This window comes from Octopus bimaculoides, chromosome 7 (genome assembly GCF_046866305.1).
Source record: "Octopus bimaculoides isolate indiv1 chromosome 7, ASM4686630v1, whole genome shotgun sequence".
NCBI classification, from domain to species: domain Eukaryota; kingdom Metazoa; phylum Mollusca; class Cephalopoda; order Octopoda; family Octopodidae; genus Octopus; species Octopus bimaculoides.
This window is the reverse complement of record NC_142934.1, coordinates 98155826-98170419: the sequence shown is the minus strand read 5'-3', so window position 1 is coordinate 98170419 and position 14594 is coordinate 98155826. Positions and strand designations below refer to the sequence as shown.

The 14594-nt window shown below is 36.4% G+C and overlaps 1 protein-coding gene across 19 annotated transcripts in view; it reads left to right on the top strand.

Annotated features, from left to right (window-relative positions):
- Positions 1-14594, top strand: part of LOC106868839 (RUN and FYVE domain-containing protein 2) — a 247450-nt gene that overhangs the window by 228252 nt on the left and 4604 nt on the right. For 11 of the 19 annotated variants that reach the window (XM_089355730.1, XM_089355723.1, XM_089355740.1 and 8 more), the window contains 3 exons: positions 1962-2091; positions 4693-4787; positions 13167-13293. In XM_089355730.1, the coding sequence (XP_089211856.1) occupies positions 1962-2091; positions 4693-4787; positions 13167-13293 (352 nt within the window). Of the gene's footprint in view, positions 1-1961; positions 2092-4692; positions 4788-9431; positions 9498-13166; positions 13294-14594 lie in introns of all 19 variants that reach the window. The other 8 variants (XM_089355727.1, XM_089355722.1, XM_089355725.1 and 5 more) reach the window with 1 other exon arrangement.

The following is a 14594-nucleotide window of genomic DNA, read 5'->3' as shown; positions in this document are numbered from 1 at the left end:
TTTCTAATGATGCATTTTAAAACCAATTGACACAATCACAATGATATCGTTGTTGATATTATCCTGTGAATGATATTGCAATTATCACTAAGAATCAATGGATCAACTTGAATAGCAAGCAACTTGGTAATTCGGTCATGAGTATGTGTCTACACTTCATTTGAAGCTCAGCTAATCATTGCTCAGCAGAGCTTGAAAAACAAGAATTTTGACTGAAAGAATCCTCCTGTATAGTTTCCAGTTTTGTTTAGCGATAACTGTAGAATGATTGGCTACTTGCTAGTGGAGGAAAATCTGTGACTCGGTTTCATTTCTCATCTATAGCTATTTTATTTCATATACAACGGTTGAACCCAAAAGTAATGCAAAAGAGAGCGTAACTTTTTATTAACTTATGTTTGGCCATTCATGTTGTGCAGGTTAGCAGAGCAAGTCTTCCTCCCTACAAAGGCACTACTCTGCATTGTCTCTGTCAGAAGCAATGCATTTGCACTGTTGTATCCACTTCTTCATAGCTACTTTCACCTCTTCTGTGCCATCAAATTATTGTTCCTGAACAGGTGAGAATTAATTGGCTCCAGATACAAGCTATACATATATGGGAGATGACTGACCAGCTCAATTTGCCAGTTACCTGATTTGATGTTAAAGATAGTGAATGTGAATTGTTTTCAGATTCTTATAAGTCTCTGAATATCTCTGTATATCACTGTTCATTTCCAAAAATCAAAGAGAATGATACCTTTGTTATCCCCACCACAAAAAAAAACTGATACCATCACTTTTCATACTGACAATTGGCTTTTGACCCTCTGAGACCTTGAAGGTATGGTGCTATTCCAAGGACCATGTTTTTATTTCCAGATCATAAAGTTTAATCTCCTGTCACCAGATCAGATAAAATATAAAGAAAACATGTCCTTCAAATATTTCCAGTAGATCAGAAGAGACTTCTACACTTCTCTCCTTCAAATCAGTATCATCTGCCGAGATACCCACTTTACACACATTTTCTGATGCCTTAAGTTTTCCATCATCATCTGTAATGCATTGTGATCACAGACCAGTTGTGCAGCAAGCTCACAGGTTGTGACTCATCTTTCTCTGCAAATCAGTTTGTCCACTCATTGGTGGTTTGTATCAGCAGTTGCAGTAGATGGTCTCCCACTGTGTGGTTTGTCTTCATTGTTGGTTTCCCCTTCTATAAACATCTTCATCTATTTGTACACATTGCTCTTGTCAATGGTGTCATCTGCGTGAACAACCGTTAACCTTTCATGCGAGTTCAACAATCTGCCCCTGTTCCTCTCCCATTTACCAAGAACACAATGAAAGGTATGTTGCTTCTGCTTGGAAACCATTATTTGCCTGCAATGAAGAAAAACGGAAATAAGAATTCTGATAGAGGAACGAGTTATTCTATCAACATGTGTAATATGAATGATCTGTGTTAGTTAATAAAAAAGTTATGCCCACTTTTGCATTACTTTTGATACAACCTTAATAACTTCATTTTTATTCTTTTTATCATTCAACTGTCATCATAATTTTTACCCGCTCTCCCTTCTTTCAGACTATAAGAAGAGTTCCTTTTTTTTTTCCTTTGAGGTAAAAGTAATTATTTATTGTTTAATGCAAAACAAAGGGCATAAGTTCAAATCCAGTTAAGGTTTGGTAATCTGTATTGTATTTATTGCCATACAACCAAGCAAAACCTCAGCAGTCTGACTGAACTGCTCTGATGGAAAACAAAAAAAACCCAGTTAAATGTTATCTCATTTCATTTTTGATGAATGCTCTTAGAAAATCCACCATCATCACAACATGACTATCTTTTTATCATCATCATTATTATTATCATTACCATTTTACTATTGTCTTCCAAATGTCAACTCCATGCCTCTAGTTTTAATTGTTCTTTTGGTTTTTTTTTTATTCTATACTTGGTTATTCTTTTGTAGGTCGGCGCTGGAAACAGACTTACGAATTGAGAGGGAATGGAGAGGAACATTGCAGAAGACGCTTGAGCAAGAACGACATAATGTTACACTGGTACAGATGGAGTTACAGCAAATGAAAGAAATTCAAAAAGTATTAAAAACATTTTCATTCTATTTCATTTTATTTCATTGCTATTATTCAAAAGTGTCGTATGTCCAAAACGTTGCTTTTTAAGACAATGAAAAGATAGTTTTGCCATTCCATAGCAAAACTGTTGTACTTCACTTTGACAATTTTTGATATCTTGACATCTGAAGCAGCTGGAGATACGACAGTTTGACCAAAAGAACCGGCTATTGCAAGCAAAAATAAATATTGAAAAAAAAAACACATTTGGACATACAACAGTTTAACATAATAGCAACAATTTATTGTTTGTAATCTAGGAATTTTGTTTCTATTTGTTAGACAGAAGAAACTGAGAAAAGGGTTGTTTTTTGTTATTTTTTAGCTCATCTGAATTCAAGATGGAGGTCGAGTTAATAGGATTAATGTTCAATTCCTATTGTTACATTGTATCCCCATCTTCTGTCCATTATTAGCTTGTCTTTTTCTTCTTCCTACTCTTCATTTGACTTGGCTCTGTGGTAAGAAGTTTGCTTCCTAACCAGATGGTTCTAGGTTCAGTTGCACTGCATGTTACCTTGGGCAAGTGTCTTCTACAATAACCCCAGGCCAACCAAAGCTTTGTGAAAAGATTTGGCGATGAAAATGAGAGGAGCCCATTGTGTATACATACATATTTGATGACTGCAAGTTCATGTTTGAGTATTGCCGTCACCTGATTGAAAGTCTCACATATGTGAAGGCTACGACCAGCCATTTTTGAGATAGGTCTTTTTTTTTTTCAAATGATGCCTGTGCATCAGCAGTGGGGTAACAACAACAATGGAGTAACAACAACAGTGGGATAACAACAACAGTGGGGCCTTCTACTCCCATTGGGCCAACCACACACCTGTACACCAACCCAAGTATTTCCATGTCCCCACACATACATATATGCATGCATACACATGTACACATATTGTACAATGTGTACATACACACACACACACACACACACACACACACACACACACACATACATACATACATACATACATACATGTGTGTGTGTGTGTGTGTGTGTTGTTTTGACATCACACAACAGGTTATATAATTATTGTCACATCACTGCTGTACAAGCAATGTCATGGAGAAATATTACCTTGCTTAGAAAAAGTAAGGATTGGTGATAGGAAGAATATCTGAGAAAATCTACTCCAATAAAATCAATCTGACCCATGCAAGCATAGAAAAGTGGATGATGATGATGATCTGCTCCATATTCTTCCTCTTTTCTTGGTGAGAGAGGTGTAGTGGAGGGGTCTTCTTTTGACTTTATCTTCTCTCTCCTTTTGCTTTCCTATTTTACTTATTTCTTTTGTCTATAAAGGGCTCCAATAGGAAATAAATACAGAGAAACCACTTTACTCAAGCAAAGGTGTTTGCAAATTGTAAAGCAAATTGTTATGCACTGGGGTCGATGTAATCAACTTAATCCATTTGTCTGTTCTTGTTTGTCCCCTCTATGTTTAGCCCTTTGTAGGCAATAAAGAAATAAGATATACACACACATGCCAGTGCCACATTAAAAGCACCTAGTCCAATCTATGGAGTGGTTGGTGTTAGGAACAGCATCCAGCCATAGAAACCAAACCAAATCAGACTGGAACTTGGTGCTGCTCTCCAGTTTGCTAGTTCTTTGATAAACTGTTCAACCCATGCCAGTGCCACCTGACTGGCTCCAGTGCCAGTGGCATGTAAAAAGCACCCACTACACTCTCAGAGTGGTTGGCATTAGGAAGGGTATCCAGCTGTAGAAACCTTGCCAGATCAGATGGAGCCTGGTGCAGCCTCCTGGTGCAGCCTCCTGGCTTGCCAGTCCTCAGTCAAACTGTCCAACCCATGCCAGCATGGAAAGCAGACATTAAACAATGATGATGATGATATTGTAAGATAACTGTAAGGGGCTGGATCTGGCTGGTTTTGAATAGGTAGAATATTTGGACGAGACATAGCTGGTTTAAATGCTAAAGCATTAACAGGTATTGAGGATTAAAATATGATGGGGAAGCAGGGACTGGTTTACTCTTTGTGGAGAAGATTCATGGCTACCTTGCATTTTACATGGGTGGATAGGGGAAGATTGGTGGAATCTAAACAAAGGTAAATACAGTGATGATGCGATACCAGAGCATGCCTTCTTAGCAGCATGTCTAAGAGATGTGTAGAAGAGTGTGGATACAGATGAATCAGGAAGGGTGGTGGATAAGGTTATAAGAGTGTGGGAGGAGAGTGAGGTGAACATAAACATGAGCTGGTCAGATTGAGAATTACTATTGTAAGGTGTTATTTGATTAAGATTTAACTGCCATTTCTAGCTGACCAAGCACCAATGACAAGGCTTGACTGATGCTGTCATTTAGCCCTAGGTCACATTTGATTAAGCAATCCTCTGATTAAAAGCGTTTCTGCTATAACCATCCTGTTTTATTTCCCAGATGCAGAACATGTAAAGTTATATTTTACAAAGTGTCCTTCCTTTAGAGAAACATTAGGTTTGGTTACTATTTCTAGCATGTCAAGCATTTGCATAGAGGCTTACTGACTCGACTTTTTTTCTTTCTTTTGTTTTTGTCTGCACAGGGATATTCTTGCCTTGAGAGATCCCATTTACACCTTCAGCAGACAGTTGAAGAACAAGAAGTAACTTTAGCAGAACTTGGAACACATTTAAGCCAGTGAGTAATCTGTACATATTTCTCTTATCAATTCAGATCTCTGCTTTATGACTTCAACTTGCAGGTTTTCAACTATTTTGTCTGCTAATTTTTTTCTTTATTTCAGTAGGTTGCCAAAACTAAATGGTTTGATGCATTTACTTTTAGCTCTGTAACTCATTTTCCTGAACTCAAATCAAAATCGAGTCAACTAGGTGGATGAAACATGTACCAGTAATATACTGAGGTCATTAACATAAGTATGAATGTGTATATATAGGAGTAGCTGTGTGGTAAGAAGCTTCCTTCCCAACCACATGGTTCCAGGTTCAGTCCTACTGTGTGGGACCTTGGACAAGTGTCTTTTACTATAGCCTCGGGCTAACCAAAGCCTTGAGAGTGGATTTAGTAGATGGAGACGGAAAGAAGCCCATCATTCATATATATATATATATATATATATATATATAAATAATAAGGTACTCAGATATCAAGATGGTTGTTCATTTACAGATTTATATTAATATGTCACATGTTTTATAAATATTAGCGCTTGCACCTATTCTTGTAGGTTCTTCAAATAGAAGAACCTACAAGAATATATATGTATGTCTATATACATGTATGAATATATATGTATAATGTATATATATATATGTATGTATATATGTATGTATATATATATATATATATATGTATGTATATATATATATATATATATGTATGTATATATGTATGTATATATATATATATGTATGTATATATATATATATGTATGTATATATATATATATATATATGTATGTATATATATATATATATATATATGTATATATATAAGTATGTATATATATATATATATATATGTATATATATATATATATGTATATGTATTTAAGTTGGAACTTATTTTAGTGATCTGTATTTGTTGCACCATTAAGTTATCACACACACACGTGCACACTCATACACACATACATACATTTTATATATATATATATATATATATATATATATATATATATATATATATATATCTCGAAATCGAGTTAAATTTGACGACTGGCACCCATGCCAACGTCGTCTCCTTCATTGGACACGAAACTCAGCTTGTGAAGACTTATTTGGGGCAAGCGAAAGCGAAATTGTGATGGCACCTGTGCCCAGCGTCACCTTTCTGGCACTTGTGCCCGCGGCATGTGTAAGGACTTTCGAGCGAGATCGTTGCCAGTGCCCCTGGACTGGCTCTTGTGCGGGTGGCACATAAAATACACAATTTCGAGCGTGGCCGTTGCCAGTACCTCCTGACTGGCCTTCGTGCCGGTGGCACATAAAAGCACCCTCTACACTCTCTGAGTGGTTGGCGTTAGGAAGGGCATCCAGCTGTAGAAACTCTGCCAAATCAGATTGGACCCTGGTGCAGCCATCTGGTTCACCAGTCCTCAGTCAAATCGTCCAACCCATGCTAGCATGGAAAGCGGATGTTAAACAACAACGATGATGATGATGATATATATATGCATTCATTTAATGCCCATTTTTTTCATGCTGGCATAGGTTCAATGGGTATAATATTTCAGGCCAGATTTTCACAGCCAAATGCTTTTAACTGTTTTTGAAGTAAAGGATACTTTAATCTATAGATCTTTGAAAGTGCAAAGTGATTAGTTGCAATATCAAGAAGCAATGCAATCATCACAAACCATTTCTCTCAAGCAAAGGCATGGTATGTCAAAATTTGTGTGTGCATGCACACGTACACACACACACACTGGTCTAACAACTGTTTCCATTGACCAGATTCACTTTCAGGCATCAATCAGCATCCTGCAGATATAGTAGAAGATAGCTGCCCAATGTGCTAAGCTGTAGGACTGAACATAAAGCCATGTGTTTATGAAGTAAATTTCTCCACTGATGCTAAGTGTAGGTAGCAAAGACGAAGGAACATAACTCTTCATTGCTAATGTTTGAGTTATACACATTGAAGCTTCTTAAGTTCAGTGTTTATTCATAAATTATACTAACAAACAAATAACTTATACCGCTTCCTTTAACAAAGTGGATCAATATAACCTTTAGTGTCAAACTGAACATCTCTTATTGTCTTCTGCTTTCCAAATTCGCTGTGAAACTAAAATAGTTCCAAATTGCTGGTGAGGTCAGACAGATCATTATAGATAAGACAATGGTGACATTTGAAACAAGTAAAAATTTTGTAACTATGTGACTGACAACATTGGTTGTTCCTACAATATCTAATGATTTCCTGCAAATTAAACTTCCTTCAGCTAAGTGAAACGGTAGAGTTTGAAGAAACTAATGATAGGCTGAATTGCCAACTAGTAAGTATAAAAAGCTCTTTAAAAAGAATAAATTATTTTGCTATGAAGAAGAAAAAAAATCTAACATTTTGGACTGAACTTTTCTCTCTCCAGCAGTGGTGTGTTAGATATATTATCTCAATGGCAAAATATTTTACTTAGCAAACCTCTTTGATCACTACTAAAGAAAGTTCTAAAGCAAGTTTACAGATCAAAGATTACCAAAGAATCTCTTAGGGAAGGTAGAGCCTGCATATGTTTCTGCTATTGACATCCAGACCAAGAAGGACATAAATATCACTGAATCTTTGTTGTCATTTAAGAAGAAAACATAGAAGTTTAACAATTCCTTGAGCTTATTATTATTGGTTTTCTTTCAGTCATAAAAAAAAAAAAAAAATCAGCATTTAACAAACTCAAGGAATTGGCTTTAGCAATACATTGAAATATCATGAAAAGCTTTACCATAGATAATTACATCTCTGAAAAACCAACAAAATTTTAAGTTTGAGAAAATGAACTAAATAAAATGGAATGACAAACAGTTAAATTTTAAAAAAAGGTGGCACAGAGACTTCCTTTATAGTTACTCAACTTGCTAAAAGTGGCAACCATATCTCTCTTAACTCATACCCACTAGCATAGCCAGAGTGTGTGCCGCCCAGGGAGCCCTTCCATTTGCTGCCCCCTGACACCACAAAAAAAAAAAACACACATTACCTACAGCAGACCCACAAGGGCTGTCCCTACTGCCCTCCCCATTTACACTAGTGCTCATACCCTTAAAAGAAAGAAACATACCCAGGATAATATCATAAATCCATTACATTTAAATAAAAGATGGGATAGTCATCATCATCATCATCGTTTAACGTCCGCTTTCCATGCTAGCATGGGTTGGACGATTTGACTGAGGACTGGTGAAACCGGATGGCAACACCAGGCTCCAATCTGATTTGGCAGAGTTTCTACAGCTGGATGCCCTTCCTAGCGCCAACCACTCAGAGAGTGTAGTAGGTGCTTTTACGTGTCACCTGCACGAAGGCCAGTCAGGCGATACTGGCAACTGCCACGCTCGAAATTGTGTATTTTATGTGCCACCTGCACAAGAGCCAGTCCAGGGGCACTGGCAACGATCTCGCTCAAAAAATCCTACGAAGGCCAGTCAGGCGGTACTGGCAACGGTCACGCTCAAACTGGTGTATTTTATGTGCCACCCGCACAAGAGCCAGTCCAGGGGCACTGGCAACGATCTCGCTCGAAAATCCTACGAAGGCCAGTCAGGCGGTACTGGCATGGTTGAAATATCTTTGAGCAAGGATGATCTGGGATTAAACAAGAATAGCAGCAACTAGGAGATAGCTCATTCTTTTGTTGTTTGTCCTTTTATCCTGTTTAGTCCAATTCATCAAGAGTTGTATAAGAAAAGATGGCCTCAGATTTTTTTTAAATGTTCCATCTCTTCCAAAGTACATCAACATTATACACAGTGGCAATGACAATTGCTGTAGCAACAGTTTTTCTAGAAGCTAACTTAAGCCAATGAAGGAAACTCTGCATCTCATATGGAAAGCTATTTAATATCCCCAGGCTACTTGCAAATGTAGAAGAATCTGTGGGGATGGCATATGTGTTGAGAAAAATAACAAATGTCTTTTCATATAGGATTTTAGAGGCTTCATCAGTGAACTGTATCTAACTTGAATTCAGATAAATTCCATCCGTAAATTGGATGAGTTCCTCATCTTTTGTCTATCGTTTAACGTGGTAACTTTATCTGTTAGAAATAACAGCCAAATTTTTCATAAAAGAGGATATATGATGTTTAAAAAAAAAAAGATGGGATCATGATAGCTGGAATACCCTTTAGTATTGGTTTGCATAATCAGGCATGACTTGGTACTAAACAACACCAACTAGCAGAGAGGTTTTCGCCCATCAGGACATATCTGCTTGTCCATATAATTTCTGAATACATTGCAAAAATATATTGTCTGTAACTAATTACTTTCTCTTTTTATGCCTGGTGTGTCTGTATGGATGTATAAGTGTGTATACACACACACACACACACACACACACACACATATATATATATATATATATATATATATATATATATATTATCCCTTACACATTCATACACACATACATTCATACTCATATATACATATTTTTATTTGCATTTATGTTAATATACATTGTTAGGTGTGTGTGTGTGTATCAGCATAGAAGATGGATGTTAAATGATTATGTACATTATGCACACACACAAAATAATATAACATTTATATGCTCACTAACTTTTACACACAATAAAATATCTTCTGTTGTTTTGTTAGAACACCACAGATGCTGTGTCTTCTTCACAACACCACAGATGCTGTGCCTTCTTCACCAACAATATTGTAATTAAAATAAATTTACCACTCCTGTAATTAAAATAAAGATTGGCAAAATCTTAATATTGTTCTAATTTTAAATCATTCAAATGAGAAAGCTTCAAGTATGTTTTCTTCAGATTGACTGTGGTCATATGACCATGGAACTGCCTAAATTCAAATTCGCTCTTGCGTCACATATTAACAAATTACATTCTGGATGACTGAAATTTCTTTGTCTGCCTTCTGCAATAAACATTTCACCCCGCATCACCAGGACTGTCAATGCTACCGCCATTGTTGTCACTGCTTGTCCCACATAAGGATACCACCTCACCACCAACTCTCCATGTTTTTATTGCATATTATCACCACCATGCCCAAATCACTTGCTGTCGATTATTACATCATTGTACCACTAAACCACTTCTACCACCATCGCCACCACTACCATCTCAACTACTGTTATGCCACATCATTACACAACACCACTTTGCAATGAGCCAATTAATGTGCTTTAATATGGTTGTTAGATCTGCTAAAAATAGGAACTAAATCTCCTTCAAATCTGACCTTTTATTAGTTTGAAAGAAGTTCTGAATTTGCAAGTGAATATTTGAGATGAAAACAAAAGTGAAGTTGAGATGAAATAGAAAGCAGTTGGGGTGCTTTTGTGTCTTTTCAATGACAAATGAAGGTCTTTTGTCAGAATTATCTCATACATCATCTCAGTGATAGACCAGTATCCTGTGTTGTCATCTCAATCACATATACACCATGAAAACCAGGTTAAACTCCATCTTTATGAATCCAAGGACTCAGCACAGGTCTAAGTCTATACATCATTTCACAGCACACTATCACACACAGTGTACTTTCACTTTCCATTATAGCAAGACGCCTACCTGTTTCTCCCTCTCTGTCTCTCTGTCACACTCTAACCTTTCATCATCTGACACAAGATCCCCTCTTCCAATGCCCCCTCCTTCCTCTCAAATTCCTTGTCTTGTAAGTTACTTGGTGACCCTGCCAGCGCTGGTGCCACATAAAAAGCATCCAGTTCACACTGTGAAATAGTTAGCATTTGGAAGGAAATCCAGCTGTAAAAATCATGTAAAAATCATGCCAAAATTGACCCTACCTGTGCTGGTACCATGTAAAAAGCTCTCAGTCCACTCTGGAGTGGTTTGTGTTAGGAAGGGCATCCAGCCATAAATATCCTGCAAAAACAGACACAATAGCCTGGAGTAATTTCCTACCTGGCTGGCTCCTGACGACTATCCTACCTATGCATGCATGGAAGATGGACTTTGAATAAATAATAATGATGATGATTCTGTTTCCTACTAACAAAAGCCATCACTCGCTCACCAGTTTCTATTGATTATCTTGATGTTGTGGCTACCATCCTGGAACAAATATGGAACTTTTCTCTTCCAGAGCAAGTAATCAGAGCAAGGTGAATGTTCGCCTTGGATGATCTTTGTATTATCATCTCTAAGGTCCTCGCAAGTGTGTTGGTTAAATAATTCTCTGTTCATAAATTTTCAGCTGTTGATGATCCAACATTTTTCTCTCTTTCAAACCCACTGCGTCTTGTGATGTAACATTTTAGCTTCTCTGCTGTTGAGCCTGCTTCTGTCAGACAAAGCTGTGACTCAACAAGCACATATGTTAATAAGACCATCATCATCATCATCATCACTTAGTTTTCATATTCCATGCTGGTATGGATTAAGTAGTTTATCAGGATCCAATAAACCAGCAGGATGTATTGGGTATCAATGTCTGCTTTGGCAAGGTTTTTGTGGCTGGATGCCTTTCCTAAAAGCAACCACTTAACAGAGTGTACTAGGTACTTTTTTGTGGCACCATCACTTGTGAGGTCACTAAGCAACTTGCTAGGAAAGACCCCTTTTGGAAATTCTATTATTACTACTGTCACCACACTAGCAACACCATAGATCAGCATTTCTCAACTGGGGTTCCCCAGAACTCTAGAGTTCCACAAAAGGTTCCTTGGGGTTCAGCAAGAGAAAGTGAAATAAGCTAATGCTAATTTCTTGATTGTAATATTACTATTCATGCACAACATATTGGTTATTGTAATATCGGCATCATCCTATCTAACCCGTTATGTTATCAAAAAAATATAACAACCATTGAGCATATATTTAATGATATCTGTAATTTATGGACACCCTATATAGATATATATATATATATATATGATATTTACCATGTGAACTACAATGAAAAATATTTGAGAAAGATATGGTGTATAATTTCTTTTGTGCAGGGGTTCCTTGAGACATGTAATTTATTTTAAGGGTTACGCAATGGTAAAATGGTTGAGAAACACTTCCATAGATTGTTACATATACTTTCATCTCTTTATTTCAAACTATTAAATAAAGAAAACCTGATCTCTATAAAGACGGGAGGATCATGCATAGAACCCATTTGATCATAGGTCTCCTCAATCAAGGTTGAACTGGAGCTAAACGACCATCACCACCACCACCACCATCATACATTGTCTGACACACCTTGCTACCATCACACACTTACATGCTCACATCATGCATTATTATAGACACATCCATCTCCACCACTTCCATGACCATTCATTACATACACCATCACCTCAAATTCCTAGTTTTAATGCTATTTTTTAAATTGAAAATTTTAGAGGAATTTAGTTGATTTTCTTTTATTTTATATTTATATGTCTGTCCACCCATCAATCTCTCTCTCTATGTATGTATCTATACATATATATATATATATATATATATATATATACATACAAACATACATGCATACATACACACACACATATTCTAAGTAAAACCAAAATTGGAGAATTTCCCCTACTTTCCTTTACTGTATATATATATATATATATATATATATGCTCTTGATACAAGAGCAAATAATTCACGAGAAAAAATAATTCTCAAAAAATTAATTTGCTAAGATATTAATTTTGTTACTATCTGGTGTGACTATTTTAAAAAACGATAATAACCTGGTGATCTGCTTTTGGTTGATTTCTGTAGTTGTCATCAGTGTATTTTGGGCGATTTAAATAAGAGTTTTGACTGTTATTTCCAGCAGGTAAACATACTTAGTTTGTCCTTTGATTAATTTCAATTTATATATATATATATATGGAATCGTCTTTTATTTATAGTCTTAAGGAAAGATTGGGAAAATAATTTTCTAAGAATAAAAATGCCAACTACTTGCTTACTTTTTATCAGGTTGAAACACAAAATGTAAATTTTGTCAAAATGCCTTCCTTCCTTTGTATAAAAACGTAAAATAGTCTCAGCTCAAAGTTCTAAGTCAAACTATTTCAGAATGTTGATATAAAAAAAAATCTCAGAATACTCAGGAAAACGACTTAGCTGCTTGGCACTTTGCCCAAATTTACAACTAAATATTTGAGACTAAAGCAAAAATAATGTTAGTGGGCCTAGCAATGCGGTAGAAACTGGTAGTTTTTGTGGATGAAACATTTTTGTCAGAAATAACAGTTAATACGTCACTTCCCAACAGTTTAACACACAATTTAGATTTTTTCTTTCTAATCTGATTCCCACTGATTTCAACATTGTTAGGTCACCATTTATCTTTAAATGTTGTTGTTTTTTGAACCATGCTACAATATCTGCTTTGTGTACATGATAGGTCGAAACTAAAAATGGAAGACATGAAAGAAGCTCAGTCAGCTCTTCGGGAGGCCCAGTGGGCTAGTGATCGGGACAGCAAGCAGTGTAAACAGTGTTCTAAGCAGTTCTCAGTCTCACGGAGAAAGGTATGTTGTTGTTGTTGTTACTAATTAATGAAATCCCTGTTATTCCCTTAAATGACATTTGGTCACCATTGAAAGCACTGGATCCTTATAATGTGCTGAAAACATGTCATAACAGAAGCAGAGGTCATTGACCTGTTTGTTTTTTCAACTGAGCGCCATAATTCTTTCCTACTATAGGCACAAAGCCTGAAATTTGGGGGAGGGTTAGGGTCTGTTACATCGACCCCCAGTTTTTCACTGGTACTTATTTTATCAACCTTGAAAGGATAAAACGTAAAGTTGACCTTGGCAGAATCAGAACTCAGAACATAAGGACAAATGAAATGCTGCTAAGCATTTTGTCTACCATGCTACCAATTCTACCAGCTTGCCAACACCATAGTTACTAGGAATTAATGAGTGAAATGTATTAACTCAAAATATAACCTTTATTAAACACTTGATGTTCTAGTAACTTACCATTAACCTCTGTAGACCATCCTTCCAGTGGCACAGCTAATAGGGGAACAAAGAAAATGACTCCTCTCTCAGAACACATTTTTCAAAATTGGTGTCTTTTTAACATTTCTTTTTAACTCTTCAGATACCTATATCAGATATTGTAAGTTTCGTATATAATGACATTGTTACTGAAACATGAAATGAATGAATGTAGAATACATCATCATCATCATTTAATGTCTACTTTCCATGCTGGCATGGGTTAGATGGTTTGACTGAAACTGGTAAGCTGGAAAGCTGCACTAAGTTCCAGTCTGGTTTGGCATGGTTTCTGCAGCTGGATGGCCTTCCTAATGCCAACCACTTCAAGAGTGTAATGGGTACTTTTTTCATGCCAGTTACGTGACATCAGCATCAGCCACAACTATCATTTCACTTGGCTTGATGAGTCTTATTAGAACTAATGAAATATTTTACATCATATAAGAGAAAGGAGTTTGAAATTGTTTGGTATGTGTCTGAACACCTTTTTATTTTATGTACTCACTCCCTCTAACTTTAGAACCTAGCTATGTTTTTGCATCCTTCTAATACAACTTCTTCTTACATTGTTTATCAAAATGCTTCCCCACTTTCCCTTTCCAGTTTCCCCAACCTCTTCTGCTGGTACCACGTAAAAGTGTTCAGTACCTTCAATTTAATACAATGATAGTGATATGACTAAACTCACCCAACATTACCTACTCAGGTACTGAATTGCTCAGTTTAACTTGACTGCCTGGTCATTCAGCGCCTTTAGTAGAGTCCTCTCTGTTGCAAGCATTTAGGCCAGGTCTTTGATCTGAGGATAACTTCCTTCC